Here is a 13,526-nt window from a genome sequence, read left to right on the forward strand (position 1 = left end):
GGCGTGTCTTATCAGCCGTGACGAGAAACGGGCTTCGGGAAGGCAGGACTGATTCAGACCAACGATCAAACCGACTGAAAGGATCAGTAACATGAGGGCTAAAAACACCTTGCTCGATGGGTAGTTAGGAAGACCCGGTGACCCTGCAGAGTGACAGCAAAGGGCTAGACTGCGGTGGGCAGGAAGCGTCCGTGGGGGAACCGGGTGGAGATGTCGGGATGCCGGAGGTGGAGTAAACCTTAGAGGGGCTGCATCGTGCATGACCCAAGGGACCCCGAGAGACCAACTAGGCAGGGCACTCAGCACCGGATCCAGGATGCAGTCAGCGTTCAAGAGACACAAGTGACCCTTGTGTCACTTGTTGGCCACATAATAGTACCCGCTTCATGCCAGGTGCTGTTCTGAGACCTGTAGACACAGCGAGTGAACAAGACAAAATCCCCGCCCGGAGTCTACATCTCAGTGGGGGAGACATACAGTAAACGGAGAAAACGACTCAAAATGTGTAGCGTATTTGGTGGTGGTTAAGTGCTGAGGAGGAGGCAAGGGAAAGGAGGCCCGGAGTGAAGGAGGGGGGAGACAAAATTTTAGGTCGGGTGGCCTGGTGGGGGGGCCTCCCTGGAAGGTCACAGAATTTTGAGACCAGAGCAAGCGAGACAGCCACAATTAGGAAGTGAGGGGCACGACTCCTTCCTGGCACAGCGTCCCCACGTCCCCACAGGTGCCGACTGTTACTGGACCATTCGCACTGTCTCTGCCGCTGTCGTCACCGGCCTTCACGGCCCACGTCACAAGGCATCAAGCCGGGACACGGCCTCACGCACCATGTCAGCCGCTGGTTTGTAAGGTGGAAGCATGGCTACAGATGTGAACAGACGTGCACGGAGCCGCTGCCTCTCAGAACCCGCGTCGCATGTGTGCGCAGAGAAGGCAGCCAGCACGACACACATCCTCCCATCCCCCTGCATGCAACGGGACCATCTTCACGCCCAGGGGCAGCGACACGGGGACATCTCTGAAGCTCGAATCGGCACAGATGAACACCGATGCGATTCAGGGGTCACGAGACACTTTTGTAACCGAGTGTCTCTCCCAGAACGTTTATCCGGTTGTTAGGACTAGGAATCAGCCATCATCCGGGAGGATGAAGAACCAGAAATTCCTGCTACAACAAACACGAGGACCAAGTGTTCCTCGTGACTGACACGTGGGATTTTCTAACAGACTGACTTGGGCTAATTATTCTCTGCCACTCAGAGAAAATGATCTTCAACCCAACCCCCCACCCCTCCCCTGAAAAAAAAGGAAAAAAGAAAAGAATCCAAATGCCCGAGGACTCATCCTGTCTTCAATCTGTTTCAACTGCCACAAAGTTTGTGGAGGTACAATGTAAGTGGCCGTTCTGAACGGTCACAGGCCTTGGTGGGCAGGTGTTACAGACAGGAAATGTGACCTGTGGGTTTCAAGAACTCCATTCTCAAACTGGGGTGCCAGAAAGATTTTGAAAGTATCTTAGATACATTTTTTTAGGTGTATTTATTACCCGAAAGAAGCCAACACAGAATCTAATAAAAATAACCTCAAGATTAAAATGTCATAGCTTAACTAGCAGTGCCCAGAATATAGAGACATTTTCATTATTTCCTCCCAAATGTCCGTGTAAGCAGGTTGGAAGCATCTCCTTCCTGGCTCCAAAACCAAAGTGAAACCAATGTCATGGCCAAGAAAAAGCCTATGAAAGAAGAAAGTAAACAGGCAGGGGCTCCTGGGTGGCTTAGTCAGTTCAGCGGCCAGCTCTTGATGTTGGCTCGGGTCACGGTTTGAGGGATCAAGCCCCGAGCTATCAGCACGGAGCCCGCTCGGGATTCTCTCTCATCCTCTATCTCTGTATCACACGTGCTCTCTCTCTAAAGAAGTAAATAAAAGAAAAAAGTAAACAGGCCAGTTATGTTTTATGGTTCACATAAATAGCTACTTCTTACCACTGCCTTACCCCATAGCACTAACTGTAGAACACATATGTGTAAATACATATGCTATACCGTATTCACGCAATTACGTGCATTTCTAAGGGTTCCAGACCCCGACTTCATCATCATCTAATTTCACTTGCAGGGCAGAAAAAGCGAAATCCAGATTATGGAAGACTCGGGGCACTCCTGAGTCCAGATCTGCCCGTGTGTGGGTCACACCTAGGATGCCAGCCTCCTCAAGACCCGGGGGTAGAGAGGAGGCAGGGGAGGGAGGCAGAGGCCCCTGGCTACTGACCGACTTCACTGAACTCCCCAAGCAGGATGTGAATCACCATGCATTTTGCTGTCCTCCTCAGAAATGCCCTCAGGACGCCGCGCTGTGGTCGAAGCACTGAAGGGTATCCGTGCCGCACGCGAGCTGCTGAGCCAGGGCACCCGTGTCGTCCCGAGAGTCCCTCAGCCCGGACCGCAGGAGGAGCTCGACGCAAGCCGCGTGCTGGCCTGCGCAGGCCAGGTGCAGGGCTGCGTGGAGACAGAGGCCACACAAATCTGGCGTGGGACCCCTGGGGCGACGCCCACCCGGGGAGCAGCTATTCCTACAAACAACACCCCTTCGGCTACACAGAATTTCTGTATTCTGTAAATTTGTCTCTACACCTTTGTCTCTACTAGATCAAAACATTTTTCCTTTTAACCTGATTGGGTTGGAAATGGTTTTAAAAACATCAACCAATTACAAGATTTAACAGATCTGTCTACGGCAACCAAGCAATTTAACGAACGAGAAACGGGAGACTTGAAATGGCAAAGAAAAGACTTTCAAAGTTCTGTGAATTTTCCGTGTACGTAGAAATCCTGCCACAAATGAGAATGATGTGACAAAAAGAAAAACTGACACACCTTCCCTTGGGAAACTAGCACTGAAGGTTTCTGGCATCATGAGCCCCAGGATCCCATGTTCTGCGGAGAAAAGTCTTGTGTCCCTGAACTTGGTGACTGTCCTGTGCGGCCTCGGAGGGAGGTTCTGAAGCATCACGAACGTACTGGCAAGGTAGGCCGCCAGAGCACAGGGTGTTAAGGGGAGGGTTTATTCTAACGTCCGAATCCAGAGGATTAGCTCTGAAAGCATTTTTCTGAGCCCCAACTTTAAGAAATTATAGTGGTTACAGTTTTCAAATACACTTGAAAGAGAGACAACCTAAGAAAAATCTGTACTACTGGGACAGCTGGCGTCGCCGTGGATTAGGATAGAAAGTACGTCCACGGTGCACGCACGCGCTGCTGTGGTTCAAATACCGGTGATAACGACACAGTGGCAACGAGCAGCAGGCATCACCATTGCCATGGTAACAGCAACATTCCCACAGCTTTGCCAACAGATGTTATTCGAAACAAAGCTTGCTGAGCTACTAGGGGCGTAACATGAAAACCAGTGTTTTTAATAAGAAAGTCCGTGTACCATTTACATCCAGTTTACTATTAACTTCCAAGGCATGTGTAAGAAGCCTACCTGATCGATTTCTTGCGTCTTTACAGTTGATGTCGGCACCCAAGGCTAAGAGCACCTGGACTGTGCTCACGTGTCCTTCCTGAGTGTTGAAATACACTTGTTATCACCGTGACAAGGACACAAGTGAGGCATTCAATGCTAATAATGCACGCTAGGTACTTCTTCTAAAATACTCAACTGCTAACACTGAATTCTCACCTCTAAAGGAAGACACATGCGGCTCTCAAGTTCAAGTATAAACCGTTAAAGATTTTGGTGACATTTGGTTATTAAAATACAGAGGATCTACTCTCTAGGCCCAAATTATCGACTAATACAGCTGGGTTTCCTTCAGTGTAAGGAGTATATATCTGGATTCATACTGAACTTGCAATTCCGGAATCTCTCCAAGCAAACGTGCTTGTTGCTGGATAAACAGGAAGAGACAGCAGCCTGTCCTGGATGGGAGTCTTATCATGGCTCATGTCATCATTTACCAAGCACTTTACAGGTTTCCTGTCCAGCCAGCCAGCCAGCCAGCCAGTCAGTACACAGTGAGGCGGAAGTCAAGGTTGCACATTACAGTGTTAGGACCCACTGGTTTGAGCCCCCAGGGCCACCCCAACCCCCCCCCCCCCCCCCGCCCCACCAAATTCCTCCTGGGGGGACACCAGTAGGAGAGTGCAGTTCACAAGAAAAAAAATTATTCCTGTTGCAGCCAGAAAAATAAGTAAAGCCGCTTAAGATAATACACAAAACACCCCTAACACTTAAAACGGGGCTGTAAGGAGCCACTTTTCTAGTGAAGATGTTTTGCACGTCTTAACCGTTTTCTAAGCAGAACAGCCTCACAGAAATCTGAGCTGAAATCCAGTGTACGGACAGAGCACTAGGAATTTCACAGAATGAATTTTTTTGGCTTCGAATAACATTCCTGAAAACGGAAAGGCACAGAGGCGGAAAGGCAGGAGCGAACACAAAACGCAGGCATTACTGGGAGTAGAGGTTTTACCCAGAGGCAAATAAGGGCAGGTTTCTCTTTTAAGGGACACTTCAGGGGCAGGTCACGGGCGGTTCCTTCCCGCACAGAGATGGAACCAAAGAGACAGGGCCGCGAGCTGTCCGCCGCAGGGAAGGAACAGACCTTCGCCGCGTAGTGCAGTGCAGTGAGGTGGCCTGATGCTGCTCTCACGTCCACGTCCGTGCCGAGTTCACAGACCAAGAAGCGGATGGCTTCGTTCTGCCCAGTGAGCGCTGCCCTGTGGATGGCCTGCGCCCCCAGGGAATCCTGGGCAGACGCGCTGGCCTGGTAGATGGGGGGTGGGAGGGGGGAGAACAAAGGTAAGAAGCAAAGAGACCCGGTCCACGGACCTTCTGACATCTGGGCAAAACTTTGGACTTTGTAGGTTTTTCTGGGCAGATGGTAACACAGCTGGTGCCAGACCCTCGCAGGCTCTCCAACCAGAAGGTGGGCACGCTCCAGCCAGAAGGGCACCCAGTGGGGGCAGTGAGACTGCCGCTCAGTGTTACATTATCTACTCCTCACAGGGACCCCCCCCCCGAAGAAATTACGTGTGTCTCCACGTCACAGATGGAAACGCTAATGCTCCAGGAGGTCAAGGGGTCCCCCAGGGAGACCGTGGCGGAGCTGGGATTTGAACCAGGGATTGGAACAACTATGCGCTTGGTTGTTCCCGGAGCTAAAACTTGTAGGAAAAAGCAAAGACATAAAACCACTTCCGTACCTGATGCTTTTCCAGCAGCAGCCTGGCTACGTCGATGTGGCCACACTGAAGTGCGTCCATGAAGGGTGTGGAGCCACAGCTGTCCCTGCAGTCTGGTTGGTACTGGCCCCTGGAGTCCAAACCCACGGTAGGTGACGTGTGGTGCGGACGAGCTGGGACAATCTGGAGCGTGCTCCCCTCCCCTTTCTCCAGAGCCAGCCCACTGTCCCCTGCACCTCCGCTCCCCCTCTGACCTCCCTCCCCCTGTCCTACAGACCCTCATCTTTCCAGCTTCTTCTGCCAGAAGCTGGAGGTCACCCCTGATCCCTCATAACTGCTGTTACCAAAATCTCAGTTCCGTGTCCGAAACACAGCCTCCGACCCATCTTCCTCCCCTGGGCTCCTGCCCGTGAATCCATTCTCTTAGGTACCCTGGGTGTGGCCGTGCCTGCTTAAAACTCGTATGGGCCAATCACAAAGGACAAAATCTAAAACGTCACAGCCACGGGGTCAGGACATTGTGACATCCACCCCTCTCTCCAAGTGCCTTCCTTGCACCCTCCCTCCTCCCTGCGCTCACCACACCCCACCTCCTTCCGGTCCCCCTCCTCCCACCTTCTTCTTTGTCCCACCTCCTTCCTGGTCCTCCTCGTCCCACCTTCTTCTCAGTCCTACTACCCACTTGTCCTACCTTCTTCTTACTCCTACCTGTTCTACCTTCAGCTGGGTCCTGCCTTTTTCTGTTCCTACCTACCTCACTGTCCTATCGTTTCTGTTCTCACCTTCAGCCTATCCTCTTCCTGGTTCTGCTTTCTCAGTACTACCTTCTTCCATTCCGACCTGTCCTACTTTTTCTTAATTCAGCTTCCAAGGTGACCTTCTTCCTTTCCTACCTTCTTCACAGACCTGCCTCCTCCCATCTTCCTTGTTTACGGCACTACCAGTCCCACCTACTTCCTCGTTCTCTTCTCAGTCCTGACTCCAAACGGACTGACCTTCTTCCGTTCCTATCATCACCACGGTCCTACCTCCTACCTGAGTTTTCTCCGTTTCCACCTTCCTTATGGTCCCAGCTGTCCTACTTCCTACCTGGTCTTCTGCTACTCCTACCATCTTCACAATCCCACCTCTACCTTCCAACACAGTCTTACCTCCCTCGTCCTCCTAACATTTTCCATTCTTATCTTCTCCGTGGTCACAACTGTCCTACCTTCTTCCTGGTCCTCTCTTCCTTACAGTCCTACCACATCCACCTGTCCTACCGACTTCCGTTCCTACCTTCTTCTTGGTCGTGCCTCCCACCTGACCTACCTTCTGTTCCTACCTGTCCTACCTCCCACCCATCCTGTCTTCTGTTCCTACCTTCTTCCTGGTCTTCTGTTCGTCCTGGTCCTGCTTCCCACCTGATCCACCTTCTTCCGTTCCTCCCTATCTGACCTCCCTCCTCCCCTATCTTCTTCCATTCTTACCTTCAGGGTCCTATCTGTCCTACCCTCTCCGTGGTCATTCTCTTCTCCTCCAGTTGCCTAGCTCTTTGCCGCCTTTGCATTTGCCGATCCCCTCTGCTCGGAACACCGTTTCTCCCTTCTTCGCTAGGTGAACTCCAACCTCTCCTTCAAATTACAGTTTCGATACGACCTCACAGAGGCCTCTCCTCTCCCTTCCATCTACCGTACGACCTTTGCTCCTGCACAGCACTGCATGAAGCCCTGTTCTCTTCCTACTATACATCATCTCCTCAGATAATCTCTCCCAGTCTCGTGAATTCAGTCAACACTTCTATGTTGATGATGCTCACATTTATAGCTCCGCTCACACCTCTCCTGGGGGACTCAGATCTGTGTCTGTAGCTCCCCACTCCATGTCTCTGCTTGGGTGCCTCACAGGCACATGCAACTCAACATGTCCCAAAGCGAAATTATCACCTTCCCCGCAAACCTGCTCCTCCTGCAGTATTCTGTCTCAGTAAATGGCACCAGCGCCACTGCCAGCTGCTTCAGTGAGAAACCTGTCATCCTTGACTTCTCCTTCCTCATTCCCTTGATCCAATTATTCACCCAGATCTGTTGATTCCGCTTCCTTAGTATCTCCCAATCTCTCTCTCCGCCCCTACAGTCAGCATCTTAGTACAGCCAACGATTTCTCTTAACTGTAATGGCCTCCCAACGTTCACTGCACCCACTCCTGCTTCCCTTCCTACCCGCTCTCCATTTTCCAACCAGAGGACCTTAAAAAATGCAAACTTCTTACTGCCGTCCACCCACCCCTCTGCTTACGACCCTTCAGTGGGGTCTTACACGTTTCGAATAAGATCTAGAGTCTCACACAGCCCCACCTGAGTCCAGTCTTCCTCTCCAGCCTCATCGCGCACTGTCTTCCCTTCACTCCTTAGGTATCAGCCCACCCTGAACTTCTCTCAGCTTACTAACACACATGCTTTCTCTCTGCTCCGAGCATTCCCGGGTACTGTTACCCCTGGAATGCTGCCACACCTCCCACGCTCAGCCTCCTTCAGATCATGGCTTAAATATCCCTGGGGCCAAGATTTCACACTCCCGGCCAAGTTGGGTCTCCCTGTCTTATGTTCCTGGAGGGATCCTGCAATTCCTGGCACTCATCAGACTCACAGGATGCGAACAGTGTCTTCTCTGCCTGTGTGTGAGTTCCATGAGGGGGGACCCATGCTGGCTGGCTTCTGTTGTAGCCCGTGCATCTGGCATAGTGCTTAGAGCTTAGATGCTGAACGAATGAAGACATGAATCCTTGTCGAATGAACAGATACATGGATGATTTTTCCCCCTTATGGTTGTCAGCTATTTTTGTGTCATATTCTTTGAGTTATCTTATGTTCTTTGTTCATTTCTCTTTTCGCACTGTAGCTTCTGAGCAATTTTTCTGAGCTCTACTTACAGTATCAATATTAAGCATCACAATTGGTGAATACTTTGTTCAATTTGCTGTCTTGTTCTTACCTCTGTAGAAGCACCTTTACTGCCTCTAAACAGCCATGCATTGCTGGGAGAAGAGAGTTGAGAGTCAGAGCCTTTTAGTGCTTGTATAAAACTTTCTTTTCCTCTTCTTTCTGCCCTGTCCTTTTAGCTATCACTTATGGGAAGCAGTAATTAGATACACTGTTACCACACTAGAAAAATAAAAATTTAGCTGGGTAAGTGGTAAAGATGTTGCTAGTCAACATTTGATTATCTTGTCTTTATAAGCACTTTCATGGCAAATTCTCAGTCCTAAACTTTCTCCTCAATTTTGTGCTGCAAATCCTTAGGGCCGGTCAGTTTTTGTGTAGGAAAAACATATTATCGTAGACAAACATATTAATAGTGATCCACAACAAAATAACCAGGAATGTAATTCTCCTGCTAAAGACAACCAAACTTGATAATAAAAATTTCAACTATCTGTTCTCCACCACTTTTTGTGAATGGCTAGGTGCTGATTGTTTCTAGTTTCTATGGCAACTAGTCAAACAATTCAAGAGCAAAAAGAAAAGTTTTTCTACTCACTTATAAAGTGCTTCCCCCCCCCCCCTTTTTTTTAGTTGAGAGAGACAGAGAACATGAGTGGGCAGAGGGTGAGAGAGAAAGAATCTTAAACAACACTTAGCATGGAGCCCAAAGCATGGCTCAATCTCATGACTACGAGAACATGACCTGAGCCGAAATCAAGAGTAGGATGCTTAACCAACAGGTGCCCTTCACTTATAAAGTTTTAGAAAGAATTCCTTGGTCTCTAACAGCCCTCTGTGGCTGTAATAATTGTATGCGTATTTCCTAAACTATATCATGTCATAGGTATTCATGTTTTGAGAAACTATAGCCCTGTATTCTAATTCAATGTACTATGCAGGAGGCTGAAGATTATTTTCTAAATTTCTTTTTTTTTTAAAGTTTATTTCTTTTGTGGGAGATAGTGAGTGGGGGAGGGATAAAGAGAGGGAGAGAGAGAATCCCAAGTAGGCTCCACGCTGTCAGCACAGAGCCCGAAGTGGGGCTTGAGCCCACAAACTGTGAGATCGTGACCTGAGCTGAAATCAAGAGCTAGGTGCTTAACTGAGTGAGCCACCCGGAGCCCTTATTTTCTAAATGTCCTGATCTGGACTTTTGAGGTCTTTAATATCTGTGTTATACCACAGCACTTTTTGCTTTCCACTAATTAAAAATAATCTACAAACAGGCAATTCAGATTTAAGGATAATCATTCAGTTGTGCCCCAAGTTTTTATTGACATTATCACTGGATAAGTCAAATACACTCAGGCCCAGGTACTTAATTACAAGCACCTACATTTATTTACATGGTCAGCACTATGGTAGGTGCTGCTGACGATGTGCAGAAATACAGTCTCTTTTTATCCTGCCCGAAACAGTAACAACATAAGAAGATGCTGAAAATAGCAACACCCAGCTGCTCTGTGCTCACTGTGCATCAAGCACTGTGCCAAGGGATTTATGTACATCACGTTCCTTGAAGTCTACAACAACCTTGTGGTATGGGCATCGTTATGGTCATGATTTTGCTGATGAGGAAACTCACTTAAAAGACTAAGTTCATTGTCCACGGTCAAAGACAGTAAGGCACGGAACCAGCTTTCTGTCTAGGAAACTGGGGAGGATTGGACAGACATACAGGAAAAGCGAATGAATGCGAGGAAGAATGTTTGTGCCACGTTCCATTAGTTTGGACAGCAAACTGTGTGCCAAGATGCCCCAAAGCTGCTCTTATTCCTGGCCCTCTAGTTTCCAAACCCCACCCCCGTGGGCGACTCTAACTAGAAGGCGTTCTGCGGCGTGAGGCCAAGTGGCTGCACATCTACGCATGCGTCCCTGCGGGGCTCCTGGCCGTACCTGCCGTGTGCAGGGGGGTTCTCCCGATCTTGCTCTCCGTCTTCCAGGCGTCTGGGCAAACAGTGAGCAAGTACTGGAGGATCACAGGGTCCCCCTCTCGGCTGGCAACGTGGACACTGTTCCAGCCGTCTTTGTTCTTGAGAAGTGGATTAGCGCCATGTTCCACAAGGTCCTGGATCACCTCGAGATTCCTCCTTGTGCAGGCCATCATCAGTGGGGTCCTAAGGCCAACGAGGACAAACCGTCAGACGGAAGGGCAGCTGAGACGTTAGAAGTGTGCGACCAGGTCTTCAGAAAATCACGTGTCCTTGGCAGAGATGAAAACCTACGGGACTCGGGGGTCTGGGAAGCAGGAAAACAGCTTCGACGGGCAACTTCTCTGCCTGCTGTGAGGCCCCTAGAATAGGTGTACCTGAAGGAGGGGAACAGCGAGGAGGCAGGCCCGCTTCTGAACTAGTTTACACTATGGGACTGAACTGAGACGGAGCGAATCGAAGCCACAGTCTGTCTTGTAGTATTTGTGTAAGAGGTACCCTGCCAGACTTATCCCATTTACTTCAATCAGTAACTGTTTCTTAAATTGTGCTGAGAAGGCATCAAAAAAGAACACTGGACATAGTGCCTCCCCATGAGGAGCACACATTGGTGACACAAACCAAACAGCGTGACTATAAGAAGTTTCTGAACTGACTTGTGTCCACAGTTATGGGAATAAGCTACATGAATGTCAAGGGAGGTGGCTCTATCCTTCCTTTTCTGCCACATAAATGATTTGGATGAGCCATTTCAATTCCATGAGCTTCTGGTTTCTTCCCTGCAAAATGAGGAAGACACAACCCCTGGAAAGCAAGGGCAGATCTTACTTACCTCCTTATTCCCAGGGGTTAGAACCCACGTCTGGCACACAGTGGGGAGCTCACTATACCTGGATGACCTCCAAGGCCTCATCTAGGATCTAGCTCCTAAGATTGTTATGATATTAATTTATTACCCACACTTTGGGGGAGGATGTAGTAGTGATAGTAAGAGGGGGAAACCCAAATAAATGAAGGCTGGAACCTTCCAGAAAGACTTCACAGAGGGAAGAATCTTGAGCAAGGCATGAGGATTGGAAAAGCAGGGAAGGTACTGCAGAAAGCCAGGAAGGGGAGAATGGGCAAAAATGCCTCCCTAGGACTACACCTGCCAAATACATCGTCAAATGAACCTTGCCCTTTAATGGTTTTTTGAGGGGAGGCCGGTTCCCCACAGAATTGTTTTGAGGCACGTATGAGGTAACGTGTTTCTTGTTAAGGTCTTTAGACCTACTGCCCAGCAGCAGCAGAAATTCAGTCTTGTGCTAAGTCATGGCCAAAGTGCAGCCCTCAACACATACCCATGCAGACTCCCCCATCCCAGTGGGCAAGACGCACTTCATTTAACTATAAGGCTATCTGCCGTGGCTCATACCTCTATCAGATCAGGAATCTGTTGTAGGCAGGAACTTCATTACGTTATGAATCTTAGGCTGTTCATAACCCCTAAGGAGGCCCAGGTAGTGAGTACTGAACACAATGTCGCTCTAACAAAATGCAGCTGGTTTGGGTGATGGCACAGGTGAGAATGTGGACTGTGGAGGCGGTTAGGCAAGGCTATTCCCGTGATAAGATCACACAGAGCACCGCACACACTCCAGCGTCCTTACAACTGGTGAAATCTGAGTGAGTACGCTGACTACTGCAGCAACGTCAGTTTCTTAGTTTTGATATCGTACTGCAGCTGTGTAAGATGGTACCTTTAGGGGCAGCTGGGGGGGTGGGCGTGTGGGGTTTCCAGCAACCTTTGTTTGCAACCTTCTGCGCACCTTTAACTATTTCAAAGTAGCAAGTTCAAACAATGACACTGTTGTACTCACGCAGCTAGGCGAGGCTCAAGCTATACAGGGTACAGACAATTCCCTGTTTGATCGTATTCTATACTCTTTCATGAAGAGAACGGGTTTGGAACACAAGGCTGGAGCAGTTGACCCCGCAAGAGTACGAACAGTGGTCGCAGTGGGTCATCTGTCCTGTCGGGGAAGGCTGAGAAGCTATGGGGTCGAGGTGGACAAAGTACACGGGAATCTGGGACTCTGCGGAAAAGGGGACGGGGGAGAGATCTTCCTGGAACTCCAGCCACCTACCAGTCTGCCTTCTTGAGGCAGTCCACCGCGGCTCCTCTGCCCAGCAGGTACCGCACGCAGTCCCGGTGGCCCATGCAGGCAGCCTCGTGCAGAGGCCGCTTGTAGTCCCGGTTGGCGGCCTCGATGTCCAGGTCCCAGGACTCCACCAGGTAGGCCAGCACGTCCCGATGGCCGTGGCGGGCGGCGCAGTGCAGCAGGGTGTCCCCGGCGGGCCCCGGGCAGCTCGCGCGCCCGGCTCCCCGCAGCTCCTCCCGGAGGGCGCACAGCCGGCCCTCCTGAGCCAGCCGGTAGGGCCGCCGCGGGTCCCCGGGCGCCGCCATGACCGCGCGGGGCGTCCGGGGCCCCCCAGCCCTGCGCCCCGCGACCCCCACCCTACACCCACCCGGCCCCGCTGCTCCGCGTGGGCCCAGTCCTCCAGCGGGCGACTCGCCCGGCGGGCCGCTGCGGAGGAGCTCACGGGCGCGCGGCTCGTTCCCAGGCTGCAGCCCGCGCGGGCTTCTTTTGGGGGCGGCACCTCAGGTGGGCGGGAGCCTCCGAGGCCCCGCCCCGCGCCCTAGCTCACAGCGCGCCGCTGCGGGGTCCCCCCGGCCCGAGCGCCTCCCGGAGGAGGAGGCCGGCCCCGCGGCCGAGGGAGCCAGCTGGGGGCCGCCGCGGGCCCTCAGCGAGGGGGTGGGTCCCCGCGCGTCCCCACCCCCGACCCCTCCCGCACCCAACCTCAGCCAGCCCCTCGCCCCGCCGCGACCCCTCCTTTGGTCCCCGGGAGCTCGGAGGAACTCTGGGAAACTTTCCGCTCGCCTCCCGGGCCCCAGCGGAAGGACGGACGGGGCGGAGCCTGCCAGCGGTAGCCGCGCCCCCTGCTGGAGCGCGTTCCGATTGGTCGCTGGAGCAGTCCGTCAGCGCGCCCCCTCCTCCTGCCGTTCCGATTGGCCGTGCAGGCCGTCCGTCAGCCCTGGCGACGGGCTCTTCCCGGGGCTGCGGCTAGGGCGGAGCTGGCGGAGGAAGTCGGCGGCCTGCTCGGGCTGGCGCTGCCCTGGGGACGCTGGGACTGGGAGGCCGGGTGGCCCGGGCCCTGCGGCGGCGGCGGCGGCGGCGGCGGTGGCGGCGGGAGCCCGGGTCCGGAGCGCCATAGTGCGTGAGGCAGCGGACGTGGCAGGGAGCGCGGGCGGGGCCCGGCCGTGGGGACACTGAACCTCTGGGGGTCCTGCTTTGGGGTCCGGCCTCGCGGGGCGGGGAGCAGGGCCGCGGGGGCCTCCGGGGCCCGGGCGGAGGTCAGCGGTGGAGGAGTTCGTGCCCGCCGCCGGCCGCCGCGCTGCCGGGGCTC

At 52.3% G+C, this 13,526-nt stretch overlaps 2 protein-coding genes across 6 annotated transcripts in view; one reads left to right on the top strand and one right to left on the bottom strand.

Annotated features, from left to right (window-relative positions):
• Positions 1-1,517: 1,517 nt before the first annotated feature.
• Positions 1,518-12,842, bottom strand: ANKRD16 (ankyrin repeat domain 16). Of its 3 annotated transcripts, none has more exons than XR_006219580.1 (8): positions 12,206-12,842; positions 10,045-10,265; positions 8,159-8,201; positions 5,208-5,316; positions 4,607-4,768; positions 3,484-3,562; positions 2,269-2,495; positions 1,518-1,907 (listed from the first exon to the last, which is right to left on the bottom strand). XR_006219580.1 is itself a non-coding variant. In XM_042990958.1 (8 exons), exons 1-7 carry the CDS (start codon positions 12,523-12,525, stop codon positions 2,338-2,340), a joined length of 1,092 nt encoding a protein of 363 aa, XP_042846892.1. In that variant the 5' UTR covers positions 12,526-12,842; the 3' UTR covers positions 1,518-1,907; positions 2,306-2,337. The 3 variants fall into 3 exon arrangements, 2 of the variants coding, with proteins under 2 accessions (XP_042846892.1, XP_042846893.1); XM_042990958.1 differs by having other exon boundaries at positions 2,306-2,495; XM_042990959.1 differs by lacking the exon at positions 2,269-2,495.
• Positions 12,843-13,177: 335 nt separating this feature from the next.
• Positions 13,178-13,526, top strand: part of FBH1 (F-box DNA helicase 1) — a 49,734-nt gene continuing 49,385 nt past the window's right edge. For all 3 annotated transcript variants that reach the window (XM_042990957.1, XM_042990953.1, XM_042990956.1), the window contains exon 1: positions 13,178-13,333. Coding sequence is in view for 1 of the 3 variants with exons in the window: in XM_042990953.1 (XP_042846887.1) it covers position 13,333 (1 nt within the window). In the remaining 2 variants the exon portion in view is untranslated. The remainder of the gene's footprint in view (positions 13,334-13,526) is intronic.

This window comes from Panthera tigris, chromosome B4 (assembly GCF_018350195.1).
Source record: "Panthera tigris isolate Pti1 chromosome B4, P.tigris_Pti1_mat1.1, whole genome shotgun sequence".
Lineage (NCBI taxonomy): Eukaryota > Metazoa > Chordata > Mammalia > Carnivora > Felidae > Panthera > Panthera tigris.